Raw genomic sequence first — 20,906 nt, forward strand, 5'->3', positions numbered from 1 at the left:
CAGACTCTGTCTCTTTAAAAAAAAAAAAAAAAAGATGATTCTTCCCTCTCTAGGAAAAAAAGGGTATCATTTTCTCCCTGGCCCCGACATTCTCAAGGGAGAATTTGGCCCTCAGATACACAATTCTATTCCTCTCAGAGCCAGGCAGTTTGCATGGGCAAAAAGAGATGGAGAGAAATATAGATTAGTAGCTGAGTAAACCTTGCTTTTCCAAAGTCAATTATAGAAAGACGAGAGAACAAATCTTTAAAGAAGCCAAGCCTCCAGAGACAGAGCATACTACGCAGCACCACTCCAGGAAGGGCCTTCTCCCACCAGGGAAAGAATACCCAGTCAGAGGTGGTGCTCGACCTCTTTTTAGAGAGAGGCACCCTTACAGCCAGACATTTCACTCTCTTTGGGGGAAAAAAGGGGAGATTCTTATTCCCACTACTGTCACCTAGAAACACTCTCTCTCTTCAGAGATGCAGATCCTTCCTTAGTTTTCCCCCACTAGGCTAGTTCCTAGAGGGACAGAGACAGAATTTCTAGGTCAGAGAAGATGGTTCTTCTCTCTCAGAGAGATAGGTCTTCTTCAGAGATAGATTGAAAGTCTTCCTATGAGAATATCACTAACTCATAGGGTTGATTTCAATGAAAAAAAAAAATGTGTCCTCTCTCACTTAGATAGATCCTTACTTCAGAGAAGTGTGCCTATTTTAGGAAGATCTTTTCATGAGAGGCTTGGCTTTGCCTATCAGAGATAGAATACCCGCTTTAGTCCAGAGGTGGAGAGAATATTTCCTGCTGAGTGAAAAGGGCCTATTCAGCTTCCTTGGAAGGGTCACTGACAAAGGCACCCACCACAAGGAGAAAGGCTAAAAAATGAGTGTCCCGTGTGTGGCTTGCACAGCCCAGGAGGAAATCTGGAGTCTGATAATAGACCATAATCCCTCAGAAGAAGCCTACCTCACAGGTTAGCGATTTCTTACTTCAGACCCACCTCCCCTTCAGGGACATTTCCCCTCTTCTATAGACTTATTCTTTTTTTTTTTTTTTGAGACAGAGCCTCAAGCTGTCCCCCTGGGTAGAGTGCTCTGGCATCACAGCTCACAGCAACCTCCAACTCCCAGGCTCAAGCGAGTTTCCTGCCTCCGCCTCCCAAGTAGCTAAGACCACAGGCGCCCGCCACAATGCCCGGCTATTTTTTGGTTGCAGCCATCATTGTTGTTTGGCGGGCCCAGGCTGGATTCGAACCCGCCACCTTAGGTGTATGTGGCTGGTGCCTTAGCCACTTGAGCCACAGGCACAGAGCCATATAGACTTATTCTTCAGAGAGAAAGGCAGAGAATGAGTTTCTTACACCAAGCAACCAATTTCCATCCTAGATCTCTACTCTGAAGTAACATGTCCATCCCACACTGAAAGATTTCCCTTGCCCCAAAAGAATTACATACATATTCATATTTTCCCCTCAGAGGTCAGTAGTTCTATTCCCATTCTCCCAAATGAGACTCCCACCTCAGGAGAATCTTTTTGTTGTTGTTGTTTTTTGTCTTTTGAGACAGAGTCTCATTCTGTTGCCCAGGCTAGAGTGTCACACATCAGCCTGGCTCACAGCAACTTCAAGTTCCTGGGCTCAAGCGATCCTCCTTCCTCAGCCTCCCAAGTACCTGGGACTATAGGTGCCCACCACAATGCCCAGCTATATTTTCTATTTATAGTAGAGATGGGGGTCTCACTCTTGCTTACACTGGTCTCAAACTCCTGAGCTCAAGGGATCCTCCTGCCTTGGCCTCTCAAAGTGCTAGGATTACAGGTGTGAGCCATCACGTCTGGCCTAGAAGGAAAGGATGTAAATGGGATTCTCTCCCTTCCCTTTATCACACTGGGAGAAGTACTTCTTCCCCTGGAGAAACATTGCTCTTCTACTTCTCCCCAAAGAAATACTAAGCTGGTAGAAGAGGACAAACTGATTCCTTTGGGTGGCCCTGGGGCATGGAGCTAGGCATGCTGGAGCTTAGAAGGCCTAGGGCTCAGGGTGGGTAGAGCTACTCACCCTCAGAGTGATGTGACAATGTGAGGAGGCTGACACAGGATGCTCCGATGCCTGAGCCAAAGACAGTAATACGGCGGGGATCTCCTCCAAAGAATGCAATATTCTCACTCACCCAGCGGAGGGCCTGGATTTGGTCAAGAAGCCCATAGTTGCCCTTGGCAGCCTGATCTCCAGTGCTCAGGAAACCTGGATTTGAGAAAGGGCATGAGGATGGTGAAGGCAGAGGGATGGAGGATTTGGGTTATGATGGCAGGCAGGAGTTGAGGGAAGTGGGAATTCTTTCCACCTAGCTGTCATAAACGCTGTTCCTTTCTGCAAGGTTCAACATAATCAGTGTAGGGTCCCTGCCTCCCACTCACCATCCAGTTTAGAAGGCGGGGCCTACAGACTATTTGAAGTGGATGCCTCCAGGTGGGAGAGGGCACTGATCAGGATCCTCTGGCCCGATGCACCAGGGACAGTCCCTAACATTTGACAAAATATAGTGGAAAGGACAGGGACCTTGGAATCAGATTGTCCTTGTTTTAAATCCTGGCTCTATCATGGAGCCTTGGGACAAATTATTTAAAATCTGTAGGCCACAGTTTCCTCTCTTCAAAATGGAGATCAAAGTACCTCATAGGGGGTGGCACCTGTGGCTCAGTGGGTAGGGCACCGGCCCCATATAATGAGGGTGGCGGGTTCAAACCTGGCCCTGGCCAAACTGCAACAAAAAAATAGCTGGGCATTGTGATGGGCGCCTGCAGTCCCAGCTGCTCTGGAGGCTGAGGCAAGAGAATGGCCTAAGCCCAGTAATTGGAGGTTTCTGTGAGCTGTGTGACACCATGGCACTCTACTGAGGGTGATAAAGTGAGACTCTGTCTCTACAAAAAAAAAAAAAATTAAAAAAAAGTACCTCATAGGGTTGTGACAAGGACAAATGAACATAAGTATCTATAACATGCCTAGCACACTGCAGATCTACAGTTACTTCTCTTTCCCCTTCCTTTTCTCTCTAAAGGAAGTGAAGAACCCAGGAGGCAAACATCCCTAAGCTCTCCTTGCCCTTCTTCCTAATGCCTCCTAATGCTGCGACCCTGTAATACAGATCTTTTTTTTTTTTTTTTTTTTTTTAGAGACAGAGTGTCACTTTATCGCCCTTTGTAGAGTGCTGTGGAGTCACAGTTTACAGCCACCTCCACCTCTTGGGCTTAGGCGATTCTCTTGCCTTAGCCTCCCAAGTAGCTGGGACTACAGGTGCCCAACACAACACCGGCTATTTTTTTATTGCAGTTTGGCTGGGGAAGGGTTTGAACCCACCACTTTTGGTATATGGGGCCAGCGTCATACTCACTAAGCCACAGGCACCGCCCTGTAATACAGTTCTTTAAGTTGTGGTGACCCCAACCAGAAAATTATTTTCTTTTTCTTTTTTTCTTTTGTAGAGACAGTCTCACTTTATTGCCCTTGGTAGAGTGCCGTGGCGTCACACAGCTCACAGCAACCTCCGACTCCTGGGCTTAGGTGATTCTCTTGCCTCAGCCTCCTGAGTAGCTGGGACTACAGGCACCGGCCACAATGCTCGGCTATTTTTTGTTGCAGTTTGGCTGGGGCTGGGTTTGAACCTGCCACCCTCAGTGTATGGGGCCAGTGCCCTACCCACTTAGCAATAGGAGCCACCCATAAAATTATTTTCATTGCTACTTCATAACTGTAATTTTTTTTTTTTTTGCAGTTTTTGGCCGGGGCTGAGTTTGAACCCGCCATCTCCAGCATATGGGGCCGGCGCCCTACTCCTTTGAGCCACAGGCACTGCCCCATAACTGTAATTTTACTACTGTTATGAATCATAATGTAAATATCTGATATGCAGGATATATTTTCATTATTACAAAGGGGTCACGACCCACAGGCTGAGAACTGCTGCTCCAAGGCCTCTGATGGCCTTCTACTCCTCATTCTCAGGGAAAGTCTGCATTTCCCCTTCCCTCAAGACTAATGAATTGGAAACTTTGGGGATAGGGCCCAGTAATCTCTGCTTTTTAACAAGCTCTCCAGGTGCTGCTGATGCCTGCTGAATTTGAGAAACCACTGGGTTAGGCCATCTTTTTCATCTGGTGGAGAAATAGGGAAGCCAGTACAGAGGGTTACCACAGAAACAGGTCTTCCCGCCCCACTCCCCCTCACTGGGATTTGCTGCTGAGGAGACATGTCACCATGGAGACTACCTTCCCACCCACCTGCTGGGATTTGCTGCTGTGAAGACTTGTTGCCATGGAGACTACCTTCCCACCCACCTGCTGGCTATCCCACAGAGATGTCCTATATTCACCACCACCACCAGTTCCATTTTAGACTGATCTGTTCATCCTTAGGTTCCTTCAAAGGCTCTATCTTCTCCTGCCAGATGCTTTTGGAAGGGTTCTTTCCAGGTGGATAATCGTAGAGCTCTTACACATTAAAAACCCACACTTGGTTCAGTACTTTTTTTTTTTTTTTTGACTCCACAGTTAAAAGCTCATTCACAGCACCTGGAATTAACTTAGTGCAAGACCATGTTTGAGGAGTCTCCTACAATTCATGGAGAGCTCTCTGGTGGTCCTTGTAGTCCATGGACAGAAGTTGAATACAAATAGACTCAAGCAGGCACAAGACCTTATCATCGTCTCTCAAGTCCTTCTGTACCTAGCTTCTGCAAAAGAGCTCATCTCATGCTCTTCAAGTGTGTTATTAATTTACCTTTGGTACAATTAAGTATGTAAAGTACTTAGTTATCCTTCACAGGACCTAGTCACATGTCCTCCTTAGGACCAGGTTCCAGATGAGAAAATGAGAACGAATTAGAGAAAGTCTGAATGAGGATGAACAGAGGAGCCCTTGTTTTTCTCAACAAGAAGACCAGCTTCTCCTTTGCCTGGCCCATTCAGAAACTGAAGCTGCTCCTGGAAGTCTTAAAGACTATGTACACCAAGATCCAACCCAGCTGCCCAAGCCTTGACACCCTCTGGAAAAAATCATTATGTGCTTCTATTAGCCTCCCTCTCTCTTCTCTCCTTACCCTATTTTCTCTCATGTAGGCAATAGAAGACTTGGCTTCAGCCCTTGCCAAGGCATCATTGAACGAAATGTGTCAAATATGTCTGTCCCTACCACCAGGAAAAGCCTGTATTTGGATGCAGTAGATTTCTCCAACATGTACCTATTTCCTGGGTAAGGAACAAAGGCCTGAAAAGACTGGCTGGGTGATTTGACCTTCACCCTTTGCTCCTTCATATCCCATGAGCCTTTAAATAAAGGTCACTGAAGCATGTGGACAATGCCATTCCAAAAGTCTCTACTATAAGAAGAATCCTGCTTGAAGTAGTATTCCCACACAGCAAACCTGACCAGCCACCAGCACACAAAATCTGCCAGTCTGAAAGAGCATTCATTCACTGCTATTTCCTCAGTAACTCAGCTATCCACAGAAACCATGCTGGAATGAAGGCTGAAATACCGAACTCCATAAACTGTCAGAATAAATCTGAGCCAGTCTCTCTGGGCCCAAGTTTATACTGTAGTACATGGTAAACTGCTTGTCAAAAGAAGGCGGGGGAATCTAGCAGACTGTAACAAAACCAGATATTTGGGCGTGCCTGTGGCTCAGTGAGTAGGGTGCCAGCCCCATATACTGAGGGTGGCAGGTTCAAACCTGGTTCCAGCCAAACTGCAACAAAAAATAGATGGCGTTGTGGTCCAAGCTACTGGGGAGGCTAAGGCAAGAGGATCACTTTAACCCAAGAGTTTTAGGTTGCTGGGAGGTGTCTGTGGCTCAAAGGAGTAGGGTGCCAGCCCCATATGCCGGAGGTGGTGAGTTCAAACCCAGCCCCAGCCAAAAACTGCAAAAAAAAAAAAAGTTTTAGGTTGCTGTGAGCTGTGATGCCAAGGGTGACAAAGTGAGACTCTGTCTCTAAAAACAAACAAACAAACAAACAGATATTTCTGTCACTCAAGGCTTGACGTTTGCCTGGAGGGTACCTGAGCAAGGATGTGGGATTAAATTCTGGAATCCAGAATAAAATTAGCAAGTCCCCACTTCCTCAGTCCAGGAATAACCTCATTCAATGTCCTGCTGAAGTCTCCTTTGTTGACCTCAAGCCCAGGGAGGGCCTTCTTAAATACAGTAGAACCTCTGCAAGTTGACCATCCAAGGGACTGTAACAAACTGGTCAACACATCAACATAAGGAACTAGGCCTTACTGTACTGATATGCGTACATGTGGTCCATGTCTGGTCTATGAAATTAAGTCAACTTAAGGTGGTGGTCAACTATGGAGGTTCTACTATAAAGAACCTCTGCCTTGGACGGGATCCATAGATTAGCCTGTTACTTTCTCAACATATGTGAATCATCCAAGATGTCTAGAGAAGCACGTTAGAGTGAACCATCTGTTTGGGCTCAGTGCTCAGGGGAAGATGATTGGGAGGGAGAGTAAATGAATGCATGTAATTAGGGTTCAAAACTGGCCACATGTTCTGGGATGTTTTGAGAAACAAAACAACAAATCCTCCACTACATAGCAAAATCCCTAAGTGTCAAGGAGAAACCCATGTTCTACATCTGGTGCCAAGAGACAAAAATATTTTATATGTACCCAGAATCCAATCAGTGGATGATTGATTATATTTGTATTTCAGAACAGGAACTGAAGGGTAAAGAGGAAGTGGTGGGGAACTTCTAACCAAATCTCAGTTTATGATTCCCTCTGAATTTTGGATAATATATATATATTTTTTGTAGAGACAGAGTCTTACTTTATCACCCTCAGTAGAGTGCCATGGTGTCACATAGCTCACAGCAATGTCCAACTCCTGGGCTTAGGCAATTCCCTCAGCCTCCCGAGTAGCTGGGACCACAGGCACCCGCAACAACGCCCGGCTATTTTTTGTTGCAGTTTGGCCAGGGCTGGGTTTGAACCTGCCACCCTTGGTATAAGAGGCTGGCGCCCTACTCACTGAGCCACAGGCGCCACCTGGATAATATTATTTTGATCAACTGCTTCAGCCCAAAGAATAATATTCCTCTCCCCTAGATGTGCTATTCCTGTTATTCAAATGAGAGAAGGGTATAAAGTGGGGTTTCTTTTATTTTTATTTACTTACTTTTTTTGAGACAGAGTCTCACTATGTCACCCTCAGTAGAGTGCTGTAGTGTCACAGCAACCTCAAACTCTTAGGCTTAAAAGGTTCTCTTGCCTCAGCCTCCCAAGTAGCTGGGACTACGGGTGCCCACCACAATGCACGGCTATTTTTTGGTTGTTGCAGATGTCGTTGTTGTTTAGCTGGCTTGTGCTGGGCTTGAATCTTCCAGATTCTGTGCATGTGGCTGGCACTGTAACCACTGTGCTACAGGTGCTGAGCCCTAAAGCGGGGTTTCTTTTCTTTTTTTTTTTTTCTGTAGAGACAGAGTCCCACTTTATAGCCCTCGGTAGAGTGCCTTGCCGTCACAGCTCACAGCAACCTCCAACTCCTGGGCTTAGGCGATTCTCTTGCCTCAGCCTCCTGAATAGCTGGGACTACAGGTGCCTGCCACAAACCTGGCTATTTTGTTGTTGTTGTTGCAGTTTGGCCGGGGCCAGGTTCGAACCCGCCACCCTCGGTATATGGGGCCGGCACCCTACCCACTGAGCCACAGGTGCCGCCCCAAAGTGGGGTTTCTTAAACTGAGTTTCATGGATGAGCTTCAGGGAGATCTGTAAAATTGTTTTCATAAGTTTGTGTTCATTGTTTTGGAGGAGAGTCTATAACTTTCATCAAATCTCAAAAGGGCCAAAAACACACCAAAAGGTTAAGAATTTCTGATATAGAAGCTTAAGGATTAGAGCAGCTGAAGGATTGTGAGGCAATCATCGAATCAGAATACTATATGGAGTGCTCACAGCGACAGCCTTCTGTGCAGCATGCAGCTCCCAACTGATACTGTGGAGACTTCTTATCCTATGTGAAATCCTGAGTTTCTCCTCAGATCCTAAGTCTCTCCTTCTGGCTCCTCTCTGCATACTTTCCCTGTGTCTCTTCTGGATGGTCTTTTTCTTCTCTTCCTTTCTCCTCTCTCTTCATCTCTCCTCTTTTTCTTTGTTCCTAACTGGTCTGATAATACGAAACTGAAGCATATTCATTCTTAGTATTCTCTGTACTTTCCAATAAACCTTCATAACAATGTAGCTTTGTTTGTGTGTGTGTGTGTGTGTGTGTGTGTGTTTGTTTGTTTTGAGACAGAATCACACTCTGTTGCCCAGGCTAGAGTGCAGTGGTATCAGCTTCATTCACAGCAACCTCAAACTCATGGGCTCAAGTGATCCTCCTGCTTCAGCCTCCCAAGTAGCTGGGACTATAGGCACCTGCCACAATACCTGGCCAATTTTTCTATATTTAGTAGAGATGTGGTCTCACTATTGCTCAGGCTGATCTTCACTCTTGAGCTCAAGGAATCCTCCTGCCTTGGCCTCCTAAGACTGCTAGGAATATAGGCGTGAGCTATCACTCTCAGCCTAGAATGGAGCTTTGTATATGTAATTTTTTTTTTTGAGACATAGTCTCACTTTTTCACCCTTGGTAGAGTGCTGTGGCATCATAGCTCACAGCAACCTCAAACTCTTGGGCTCAAGCAATTCTCTTGCCTCAGCCTCCTGAGTAGCTGGGACCACAGGCACCCGCCACAATGCCTAGCTATTTTTTAGAGATGAGGTCTCACTCTGGCTCAGGCTGGTCTCAAACCTGTGAGCTCAGGCAATCTACCACACCCAGCTATATGTAGTTTTTTAAAAACAGCTGAATTGGCTGGGCAAGGTGGCTCACTCCTGTAATCCTAGCACTCTGGGAGGCCGAGGTGGGTGGACTGCCTGAGCTCACGAGTTCAAGACCAGCCTGAGCCAGAGTGAGACCTTGACTCTAAAAATAGCTGGGTGTTGTGGCGGGCACCGGTAGTCCCAGCTACTTGTGAGGAATCACTTAAGCCCAAGAGTTTGAAGTTGCTGTGATGCCAGAGCACTCTACCAAGGGTGACAAAGTGAGACTCTGTCTCAAAAAAATAAAAACAAAACAACCCAACTGAATTGAATTTTTTCTATCACTCTAAGAAAAGAAAATAGTAAGCTTACTTTTGGCCTTCAACTTCTAGGTAAGTGTGTCTGTATATCTGTGTGTGATCACATCTGTGCATTCATTCTCCTTTAGGAACTGTGCATCCCTAGCATCTGGGTTTATAGCCACCTTCATGGTACCATGAGATTCAGATTCCCTTCCTCAACAGGAAAGAACCCAATGAGAGCTTCATCATGGTGTCTGAGGCAATGCAGAAAGACAGAAGAGCAGGGGCAGGACCATGAAATCCAGAGCCCACCACACTGTGGAGAGACTAGGGATGATTCCCTACATGCTCCATACCCAGTATTGCAGGTTCCACCAAAGGAGACTCAGACTCTGCTTTTTTCAGGGAATATCATTTTTCCATACTGAACCCCAAAATGTGTCTTCCTATCCCATATAATATTAATGATAAGTCAAGAAGAGATTGCCAGCTGGGTGCAGTGGCTTACACCTATAATCCTAGCACTCTGTCTGGGAGGTGGGAGGATCACTTGAGCTTAGGAGTTCAAGACCAGCCTAAGCAAGTATCTACTAAAAATAGAAAAATTAGCCAGGCATTGTGGCAGGTGCCTGTAGTCCCAGCTACTTGGAAGGCTGAGGCAAGAAGATCACTTAAGCCTAGGAGTTTGAGGTTGCTGTGACCTAGTCTGATGCCAGGGCACTCTAGCTTGGGGCAACAGAGTGAACTGTCTAATAAAACAGAAGATTGCCTGAGCAAGAAAGAGACCCCATCTCTACTAAAAATAGAAAAACTGGGGTGGCACCTGTAGCTCAAGAAGCTAACGTGCCAGCCACATACACCAGAGCTGGCAGGTTCAAATCTGGCCTGGGCCTGCCAAACAATGACAAGTACAACCAAAAAATAGCTGGGTATTGTGGCAGGTGCTTGTAGTCCCAACTACTCAGGAGACTGAGGCAAGAGAATCGCTTAAGCCTAGGAGTTGGAGGTTGCTGTGAGCTGTGACACCATGGCGCTCTACACAGGGTGATAGCTTGAGGCTCTGTCTCAAAATAAAATAAAATAAAAATAGAAAAACTAGCCAGGTGTTATGTGTGAGTGCCTGTAGTCCCAGTTATTCAGGAGGCTGAGGCAGGAGAATTGCTTGAGCTCAAAAGACTGAGGTTGCCGTGAGCTGTTATGATACCATGGCACTCTATTCAGGGTGACAGAGCGAGACTCCATCTCGGGGGGGGGGTGGAAATAAAAGAAGAGATCACCGTTTTGTGCATGAAATCACAGCACCTGAAAGTGAAATGCAGCACCAGAGCCTCTGGTGTTGGAAATGACAAAGCAATATGATCAAGAACAAATTAAAACAAGGTCTTGTACCCCAAGTGACAAAGGAACAAGCCATGCCTAACTTCTAGTTTAGCTCCCAGACCTACATACCTGACAAAGAACCTAGACCCCAGCTGGGACTCTGAGCATGCAAACTCTCCAGGCATGGGCAAAGTTGACTTCTTCAGGCTGCTACCAGGGATAGGAGGCCTGAGAAAGCATCTGAAAGGGAGCAAGGCCCTGTATGCTTAGTCAGCCTCTCTGTGTCACTTGTTAGCCCCAAGACCATGGCCATAGATAGGCCCTGGAAGTCACCAAGGAAGGTATGGGGTTGAGGGGCAGCCTAAATCACTAAAATAAGTATGTACATGGCAGAATATGTGAGGGTGTATGTACAGGAGTATATGTGAGCAGGTGTGTGGGAAATGAGTATCTGTGCATGGGAGTCTGTATGTATGATGGGGTGGGAGTGTATGGAGATACGTGCATATATAGAATAAAAGGAATGTGTATATGTGTAATGGGGTGTGGACATGATGGGGTATGCAAGAGTATGGTGGGGTGGGTAGGAGTGTGTGTATGCATGGATACAGCTGCAGCTCTAGGTACATAAATGCATACATATTTGTGGAGTGAGGTGAGGTGAGTGTACTGTGTGCATATATGCAAGGTATGCATGGTAAGAGTTGTATGTGTGTATGTGTATGTTTGTCTGAGTATATGTGTAAGGAGGTCTATGTATGTGGATCTATGTGTAGGGAGGTCTATGGGTGTGTGTATATATAGGGGAATATATATGTGTAGTATATGGGATGTGTGTAGATATGGAAACAAGGATATGAGTGTGTGTGTGTAGTACTTACATAGGCATGAGGTAAGGCAGTATGAACATACAGGTAAGACTATATGCATATGGGAAAGGTGAATATTGGTTTGTGTTTATGTGAGGAAGGTGAGGGACAGATGTATGTATGTGTATAGTATTTGGGTGTGTGGGGTGGATGCAGCAGTGGGGTGCATAGGGGGATGTAGGTATATGTGGGTATATGTGGGAATTGGTCGGAGTGTATCTATGTACATTTAAGGTATATATGTATGGAGTTTGGGTGTGGACATGCAGGGTGTAGGTCTTCCCGTGAGGTGTAAATATGGGGGTAAAGGAAAGTATGAGTGTGGCTATGCGTGTGGTATAAGTGGGTATATGTAGATACGGGGAGAAGCACATGAGAGCGTGTGTGTGTGTATGTATGTGTGTGTATATATAGAAAGTGACAGAAATCTGGGGTGTGGACGTGTACAGAGTATGTGAGTATGTGGCTATGTGCGTGTGGAAGACCATATGCAGAGAGGGTATATGGAGTGTTGGGATAATGTTGTTTGTTTTGTTTTGTTTTGTTTTTTTTGAGACAGAGTCTCACTATGTCACTCTTGGTAGAGTGCCATGGCGTTTGAGGTGCCATGGCAACCTCAAACAGTTGGGCTTAGGCAATTATCTTGCCTCAGTCTCCCAAGTAGCAGGTACTACAGGTGCCTGCCACAATGCCCGGCTATTTTTTGTTGTTGTTGTTGTTGTAGTTGTCATTGTTGTTTTAGCAGGCCCAGGCCAGGTTCGAACCCGCCAGCCTCGGTGTATGTGGCTGTCACTCTAACTACAGGTGCTGAGCCTGAGATAATACTTTTATGTGTGAGAGAGCCTTTAGATGTGGACTTGGGGCTAGATGTGTGTGGGCTTTGCGGGAGTAAGAAGTAACATACCTCATGGGGAGGTGTGGAGACATGTGAAGGTAAATGGATATGTGGACATGGGGTAGACTAGAAGGAACATCTGTGTATGTATAAGGTATTTAGAGATCTTGGGGGTGTGGATAGAGATGAAGATAGGACACTGGAAAATTAACAGACCCCATAAAACTCAGTCAAACAAAAGTCTAGGAGCCAAGATCTGGTCTTGGGACACAAGAGAAGATGTGAAGTTTGAGTAGAATTTCCAGTGACATCTAAACATTCTAAAAAAGGGTCTGGGGATATGGGGAAGCTCCCAGCACTTGGGTAGGGGCCATGGGATAACAACATTTTGACTATTGTCATTAGCACCAGCTGGAGAACCAAGGTTGCCTGTTTTGTTTGTTTGTTTTTTATTTTTGTTCTTATTTTTTTTTGAGACAGAGCCTCAAGCTGTCCCCCTGGGTAGAGTGCTGTGGCATCACAGCTCACAACAACCTCCAACTCCTGGGCTCAAGCGAGTCTCCTGCCTCTGCCTCCCAAGTAGCTGGGACCACAGGCACCCGCCAGAACGCCCTGCTATTTTTTGGTTGCAGCTGTCATTGTTGTTTGGTGGGCCCAGGCTGGATTTGAACCTGCCACCTTGGGTGTATGTGGCTGGCGCTTTAGCCACTTTAGCCACAGGTGCCGAGCCGTTTGTTTGTTTTTTAAACCCCAAATTCTTCCCTCCCCTCTTGAGAAGCCAACCTTCCTTCTAGGCACCTGGCAGGGAACCATACCTAGCACCCCAACACGATAGTTGAGGGTGATGACGATGACATTGCCGTAACTGGCGAGGACGCTGCCATCAATCATGTTGCCTGTCCCTTCCATGTAAGAGCCTCCGTGGATGTAGACCATGACGGGTTTAGCACCACTGTCCCGGATGTCTGTAAGGAGAAGGGGTGAAATGCAGGCTAGGTAGGATGCCTTTCCTACCTCACCCCCACCAGCCCTTGGGGGGGGGGTGGTGCAGACAGCAAAGCTATCCCAGGTGCCAGGACACCACAGCCATCCCTGAGGGCAGGACTCATGGAGCTGCTCGGTTTGAAGCTCAAGCGTCTGTCAGAAACAGCAGGACTTCAGTGATGTTTCTAAAGACCCTAGTTTTAAGTGCGTCCCAGCTGAAGGCAGCCAGAAATGCCTGACACAGTTAGGCCTAGGTGAGCCATGGCTGGGCCCTGGAGGCTGGGGCAGCAGGAAGAGGAAGGGATGGTCCCCAAGCTGCATCAGGTGAGTGCCCTGGGCACCCAGGAGTCCTGGGACCTGATATGGCTTTAGAGAGTAGGGGCTGGGGAGACCTGAAACCCCCAAGACTAGACCAGTTACATGGAAAAAACGGCCATTGGCAGCAGCTGGCCCCCCAGTGCAGACAGAGACAAGAGGTGTGGGAATAAGGGGTAGCACAGGGAGAGAACAAGGAAGGACGTGAGGGAAAGGGAGTGAATGGCAGAGATGGGGGTCGGATCTTATTGACATAGCTTCTTAGCCATGTGCCCATTTTACTCCCTTCTCCCTGGGCAGACTTAATCAAAAACACTGGGGATGGGCGGAACTAAGAATGAGAGAGCCTCCTCCTGATCAGCTAAAGATGAGGATGGAACCTCCCCAGAGGCCATTCAACAAAGGACCATCAAGCAGCTGCTCCCAAGCCCAGGCAGCACAGCATTGGGGCTGGGGCAGTTAAGAGAAGGCTCTAGGCCTGATCACCTCTGCCTGTAGCCTGTCAGTCTGTGAGCTGGACCAACACTCTGACACACCAGCACAGCCCCTGTGGCCCCTCTGATCTGTCTGGCATCTCTGGGGGTACAGGGGCAGGGCCTGGGCACAGAGGTAGAAGGGAATGCTCTCTACTGTAGAGTAAATAGAACCCGTTTCCCCAAGGAGGAAGGCTGGTCTGATCATCACCCAAGGATCTTATGCCATCTGCTGACAGCTGTGGTGTCCTAGCTTCAGCCTGGCATTTTAGCCCAGTCTTTTGGCTCTGTCTTGAACCTACTACAGCCCCTGGCCCTGAGACCATCTCTTTCTGGGAGAAGGATAAGGAAGTTCTAGGCACTGCTGTTTTCTGGCCCCTTTGGTTATCACTGTCTTGCTCCTCAGTTCACCATCCTGCTAGGTCCCTCTCCCAGGAACAACACTGCCTGCAAGACACAAGGGTCTCCTTAAATTAATGAAACACTTATCTCCTCACCATCCTGTCTGCTTCCTGCCTCTCCTCACTCTTCCCTGGCCCTGCTTTCTTTCTGCTCTCCCTGTTCATGGGCAAATACCCATGAACCACAGAAGATGAGGGAGGGATAGGGTCTGGGGTGAGGAAGATGCCCCCCATGGCTCTGCTTGTGGTCCCCTGCTCCTGCCAGCTGTGTTCATCACCCCAGAACTCCCAGTGGCCAACAAGGCCAAAGACAGATAAACAGCCCAACAGCCTTGTACAGGAACAGAAACACACCAACGGACGGACAGACAGACAGACGGGGCTTCTCCCCAGTGAGAAGGGGAGGGGCTCTGTGCCATGCACCAGCCGCCACGCCCTGCAGCCCCCAAATACCTTCATCTTCATCCCCGTCATTATCCGCTAAGTCCTCGCCCTGTTTCTTAGCGCCGGATCCTGGGGACCAGACACGGGGAGACACAACAGCACAGAACAGAGAACAAAACAGAGAGAGAATTCAAAAACAGCATGACCGCAGTGTGGCCCAGCAAGCCAGCTCTGGGCCTGGGCCCAGGACAGGCAGGAGGGATGGCAAGAACTGAGGGAATGGGTGGGCTGAGGCCCAGACCTTCATCAGGATGATGGTGTTGCAGGCCCTTGCTGTGCTGGCCTCCCTTTACCTCCCTGTTCTGCCTCCCTGTCCCCAACAGCCCATCTCAAACAACTACCTTTCCAGTTAGGAAGAAGGTAGCAGCAGGTGGACCAGGGCACAGAGCCAAAGACCCGCTCAGGGGAAAGATTCATTCTGGGTAGAAGGGGCTGCACATATGTATACAGGCAGGTCAAATTGGATAGAAGAGGCAGGTACTGAGGGTGAGGGGTGACACCACCAGCATGTGTGGATGTTATCAATGTGATGTACTTAGGGCAGAGATATGTACCAGGGACCTCAGGCCTGAGTGACTGGGGCCCAGTGGGCTGGCTTGAATTGGGCCTCAGCTGACCCTAATTCCCACAGGAGAAAATGGGAGATGAAGCTTTCCCTCTGGTCTTCCTTGTTGGAACCCCCTGCTCTGGTTAATGGTAAATGGGGTTCCTGCCCACAGGAACCAGTCTTGAGAGCAGCAAGCATTGCTCTGAGATATGGAGAGAGCCAGAAAGGGAGGGAGGGAAAGAAGAAAGGAGAAAAAGAGAAAGGGATGATGAGAGAGAGGAGAGAGAGAGAGAGAGAGAAGAGAAACAAAGAGGTAGGAATAATGGTAACAGCTCCAACCATGTACTGAATATTTACCATGTGCCAGACACTACTTCTGTCATATTATTCGATCCTTACACCTCAGTGAGGTAGGTACTATCCTTACTCCTATTACACCAATGGGGAAACTGAGATTCAGAGAGGTAAAGTGACTTGCTTAAGATCACACAGCTTAGGAAGTGCTAGAGGTGAGATGCAAACCCAGGTCTGGTTGACTCCACAGCCCATGTCTTTCCACTGTACCATGCCACCTTTCTGGAGTTGGGAAAAGGAAAAGGAACAGAAGAACTAGATGAGAAAAGTGGTGGAGCATGAAGGGGAGAGGAGAGGAGGAGAGAAAAGAAAAGAAAAAAAATAAAGGGGGAGAAGAAAGACATTTAGATGCCAGGGATAAGCTATCACCAATTCTCCTTTCTGTTTGAAGGAGGCTAAGAGGGCATCTTGACAATGGCTGTGGAGAGAGAGGACCTCCTTCCTGGATGCTGGTTAATGTGTGGAAATAGAAGTGCTGGGTCCCCATGGTTTGCCTCTTGTGTCCATGACACCAGATACTCTCAGCCTGGACTCTGCTGACTGGATTTCCTTACAGTTACTAATCAAAATAGGAACTGCTCTCATACTACAAAATGGTTTTTCTACTAGGGCAAGAGCCCAGCTCTAGGGGAGAAACTGCCTTTAGCTCCCTGAAGTTTCTTTCCAGTGGGCCTACCATCTTAATGCATTAGTTCAACACCTGCCAGTACTGTCCTCAGGAACCATACGAGACCTGGGCATCATCACCCACACAGTGGACAGTCCACCAAACTTAAAGGGATTACTCACCCCCAGATGTGAATTCCCTTTAATTCAATGGGGGCTGAGGGGGAGGATGGGGCAGGTCTTTCCCAGGAAACCTTTCACTTCCCATCACCCCTGACTTAAAAGATTTGTCCCTTATGCCCCCTTCTGAGAGTGTCCTTGGGTCGCTGCATTGTTCCAGCCTCCTTCACACAGATGCCTTTGCTTGGCACTTGCTGAGCAACTCCTTGTGGCCATGCCTCTCATCCAGGCCAGTCAACCACAAACCACTGACCCCCATGCCCAGACACTGTGCTGCTGCAGGATCCCAACTGGGTCAGCCTGCCTGATCTACACACAGCACAACCCTAATGACTTCTGGGTCTGGGTCTCTATAAAGAGGCAAGATTTGTAACTGTTCCAAATGGTCAACAGGCCCTGTATAGGGGACTAATTTGAATAGCTAAGTGACCAAAAGCCCTCCCCCACAGTCTGGATCCAACTTCCCAGGCTGACCTATGGGGCTTAGGGAAACCAGCTGAGTTGTAGTATCAGGCTAGGAACTTCCTCATAGCAGTGATTACATTCTTTACTCATTTCTAGATTTTTCCTCCGCCTCACATCCCTCCACATCCCAACAGCACCTAGTATATGCCCATAGTTGACAACCCAGCTTGGTAAGTGTGTGTAGTTGGGGTTGGGGAGGACTTCCAGTCATCTCTCTGGCCAAACTCTCAGAGTGGAACTGAACTTCCCTAGACTCTTACTGGAACCCTAGGGAGATCACTCTTAATAAATACTTAATGTGGCGGCACCTGCGGCTCAGTGAGTAGGGTGCCGGCCCCATATACTGAGGGTGGTGGGTTCGAGCCCGGCCCCAGCCAAACTGCAACAAAAAATAGCCGGGCACTGTGGCAGGTGCCTGTGGTCCCAGCTACTTGGGAGGCTAAGGCAAGAGAATCGCCTAAGCCCAGGAGTTGGAGGTTGCTATGAGCTGTGATGCCATAGCACTCTACCGAGGGCAACAAAGTGAGACTGTCTCTAAAATAAAATAAAATAAAATAAAATAATAAAAATAAAAATAGTTAATGTTAGCATCATCTCTTCTCCTCACCCCACCAAGTTACTCATAGGAGCAGGTTTAAGAGACCTTCCATCTGAATTCATTTATAGGCTAATGAAATGTTAAGGCCAGAATTGTCCCCTACCACCTTCAGATGTGGAAAAAAATGTTCTTAAAGGCAAATACTTGCTCAAGGTCTCACTGTGAATTGGCAGCACAGTTGGGACTCAGTCAGGATTTGTGTTTTCCAGACTGTTCTCTTTTTGTAGAATCATAGTGCTTCTGCATTCATGTGAAAAACATTGCCTACAGTGTGTGTGCCTACAGTGTGTGCGTGTCCTGGTTTGGTTGTAGAGATGTGGTGAAACACTATCCCTAGGGCAGTGGGTCTCACTCTATGCTTCAGCGTACATTAAAAGCTTTCAGGGCTCATGTTTTACATGTTGATTCCTGGGCTCTGCCCCCAGAGATTCTTATTCAGTAGGGAGCATCCCATCCTAGGAATCCTGACAACCTCAGAGAACCCTGCCCCAGGATATCAAAGAAAAACAAACTCCAAGCATGCCAAAGGGTTGTAGGGATCAAGTTGTGACTTTCCACCTGCCTCTTCAGCTGTTACTATTTCTAATTTGGCCCAACCCATCCACATTTCACCATTCTTTTGAAAGTTGGGGAGGTGGAAATGATCAGATGGGAGTTGCTTCTGTGTGCTACAGTGGAAAGAACACGCCCCGAGGGTCAAGAGACACAGGTTTTGGTCCCAGCTCTGCCACAGACAAGTGATGGGGCCTTGAGTGGCAGCAAGTCACTCCCCTGGGCCTGTTTCCTCATCCATAAAATTGGGGTACTGATTCCTATCTTTTATGCTTCCAGAGATGTGGGAGGATTATATGAGGTAAATACAAACACTTTTTGCAAAAAACATAAAGTGGTTTTTATGAAGAATTATTATACAGGGGGATAAATTCTTGTTAGCAAAAGGATGAATTTAAAATTCAGGATCTTATGCCTCCTTTAGAGTCCATAGTTCTCAGAGATGCCCATGTTCTGCCACCAGAGCAGCCTGGGCCTCAGCTATGCCCTGGCCAGAGGTGGTGCAGCTGAGGGAGGGGGTATGGGGTTGTGTGTGTGGCAGGAGTTACTAAACCTTCGTACACATGTTTGGTCTAAGCTTCAGAGGGGAAAAATTGAGTCTGGGGGTGGAAGTGGAAAAAGTACAGAAAGGGTGGTCTTGTGGCTCCATTCACTGGAAAATGGGTGGAGCCTCTGGCTCCATCTTGGCTGTCTGGGGTTTCTCTTGAAGTGTCACTGAGAGAGCCACTGGCTCTATCTTGGGCACACACTTGGGGGTCGAATTTAGGGCTGGGGCGATTTGAAGAAATGAGGTTGCTCCTTCTGCTCTAAACCTGCCTTAAGTTATCAAAGCCTCCCTGAAAAGCAGCCAGAGCCCTCAGGTGAGGTAGAGCTTATGCCTGCTCACTGCCCCCTGAGCCTGGGCTACTTGAAGGAAGGCTGGGTCCTCAGGGGCAAGGGCAGGTGGGCAGGCAGCCCTCCCTCTCTCTCTCTCTCCCTCCCCGCCGGCTCGCTACCTACCTCCTTTCCTACAAATTTTCTTGTTGGGCTTTCGGGCGCATTCCTTGGAAATCCGCTTTACTGTAAAATGAATAAAAAACTAAAAAATAACAGGAGGCCTCTGCCCAGGGGCATGCACCCCCCACCCCCCAGGACCCAAGAGCTGAGCTGCTCTGCAGGCGGCACATGGCAGAGAGCCTGTCCCACCATCTCCTTGTTTCTGTCACTTACCTTAGTGTGACCCCCGCGGGAGGAGGCATCAGCTAGTGAAAGAGGAGGTACCTAAGCATTGCCCACCAGGCTTGCCCACCGCCCCCCCCACACACACCCAGCTCCCTTGACCACACACACCTACCACCTTTTGAAGCAGGTGGAGTGGCAACAGGGAGGTCTGGTGGAGCCAGCATCCTCCCGCGGGTAGCTGCCAGCAGTGACCCATACTCCCCCAGGGAACCCACATCCAGTAGTGGACCTAGACCTGTCAAAACTCTCAGGCCTGGCCAGGCCCCTCCTGGCAACAGTGTCACTCATACATGGGAGCTTGGACAATGCTGGGAGAGGGAAGAACAGGGAAAGGGAAGTGGGAGGCCAAGCGGAGTGATGGTTAGAAGCATTTTCACAGAGACAGATGCATGCTGCAGGGCACACAACCACATGCAAGCCACAAACACAACAGGGCAGGCGGGAGTCAGGGAGGGCACAGTGCCTGGTCACAGCACTCACCATCCTCCGTGGGCACATAGACATTCAGGTAGAGGCAGTCTTCGTTGGGCTCCTGGATGTAAGTAGCTACGATATCCAAGTTGGCAGTGAACCAGACTGGAAGCATGACTTCGGGCACAGCTGTGTGGATGTTCTGGGGGCACACTGGGGGAAAGTGTGTGGCGTTCCGGATGCCCGACCATGATGGGGGTGGTTCAGGGGGCAGGAAACGTTTCTCGCCGATTGGGGGAGCTGCGTAGGGCACCCCCAGGTATTGGTCCACAGGCCCTAGGATCTCACTGGGCAATGGTACCCGGGCACCCCTTAGCTTCCCAAAATGAGTATTGACTGTGGGTGCTGGGGCCTGGGTACTGGCCCTCAGCACCAAACTGAGGAACCAGAGGGTGAGGCACAGGCTCCGGCCAACTGTGGGCTTAGAGCTTAGGGACAGCGACGGCGGGACAAGCCACAGCCACATGTTCCGGGCAGAGGGACTGTCAGGAGAAGCAGACTCCAGGGTCACAGCATCAACCCAATAGGCAGCCCTTTCATGGCCACATTGACTTGAACCTCAAAACTGAGCTCTGGAGGGACACCTACAGGTGCCCAGCAATGTAGAGAGCAGGTCGTCCAAGCACCACAGCTTCAGAAAGAGGACTCCCTCAGGGCCAGACAGGCCTGTGGAAAGAGGGAAGTATGCGTCATCCAAGATGGTCTGGGAGGGCTACAGAGTTGGCCTTTGGGGGCCATGCTGGGTTTGGGCTACTTTCCTACCATTAGGAGAAGTTTCACATGCCTAAGTCTCCAGCGACTCATAGATTCATAGATGATACACTACCAGTCAGAAGCATTCTATGTGCCTGGCCATGGTTGGAAAATCCAAAGGGACTGGCAGGCTGACAGTTGTTACCACTGTAAGTTCAAAGTACCCAACTTCAACCCCACAGCCAATGGAGTTCACTGGGGTTGGCTGGAGCCAGAGTGGCGTGTGATAGACAGGAGGTGGGAAGAACTAGTAATGGAGCTTGGGTGCCTGGACATGCTGCATGAATACTGAGCTGTCCAGCTCCAAGGACACGGTAATCCCACAGAAGGACCTCTACATAAGGAGTAGGTAGGATTGTTGACCTCACTCTGGGACACTAGGCATAAGAAGAGAAAGCAGCAGATAGACAGAGGGAATCACAGAGAGACCT

At 48.4% G+C, this 20,906-nt stretch overlaps 1 protein-coding gene across 2 annotated transcripts in view; it reads right to left on the reverse strand.

The window, feature by feature from the left end:
- The window catches only part of NLGN3 (neuroligin 3), a 24,734-nt gene extending 4,310 nt beyond the window's left edge, over window positions 1-20,424 (reverse strand). Inside the window, exons 1-5 of one of the 2 annotated variants that reach the window (XM_023508044.1) lie at window positions 19,732-20,424; window positions 19,030-19,089; window positions 14,738-14,797; window positions 12,927-13,076; window positions 2,039-2,224 (exon numbers count right to left, since the gene is read on the reverse strand). In XM_023508044.1, the coding sequence (XP_023363812.1) occupies window positions 2,039-2,224; window positions 12,927-13,076; window positions 14,738-14,797; window positions 19,030-19,089; window positions 19,732-20,188 (913 nt within the window). In that variant the 5' untranslated portion in view covers window positions 20,189-20,424. Of the gene's footprint in view, window positions 1-2,038; window positions 2,225-12,926; window positions 13,077-14,737; window positions 14,798-19,029; window positions 19,090-19,239; window positions 19,272-19,731 lie in introns of those variants that run through there. The other variant, XM_023508043.1, reaches the window with a different exon arrangement.
- Between the last annotated feature and the right edge of the window lie 482 nt (window positions 20,425-20,906).

Source organism: Otolemur garnettii, unplaced genomic scaffold (assembly GCF_000181295.1).
Source record: "Otolemur garnettii isolate 467f Iridium unplaced genomic scaffold, OtoGar3 scaffold00219, whole genome shotgun sequence".
In the NCBI taxonomy this organism is placed as follows: Eukaryota; Metazoa; Chordata; class Mammalia; order Primates; family Galagidae; genus Otolemur; species Otolemur garnettii.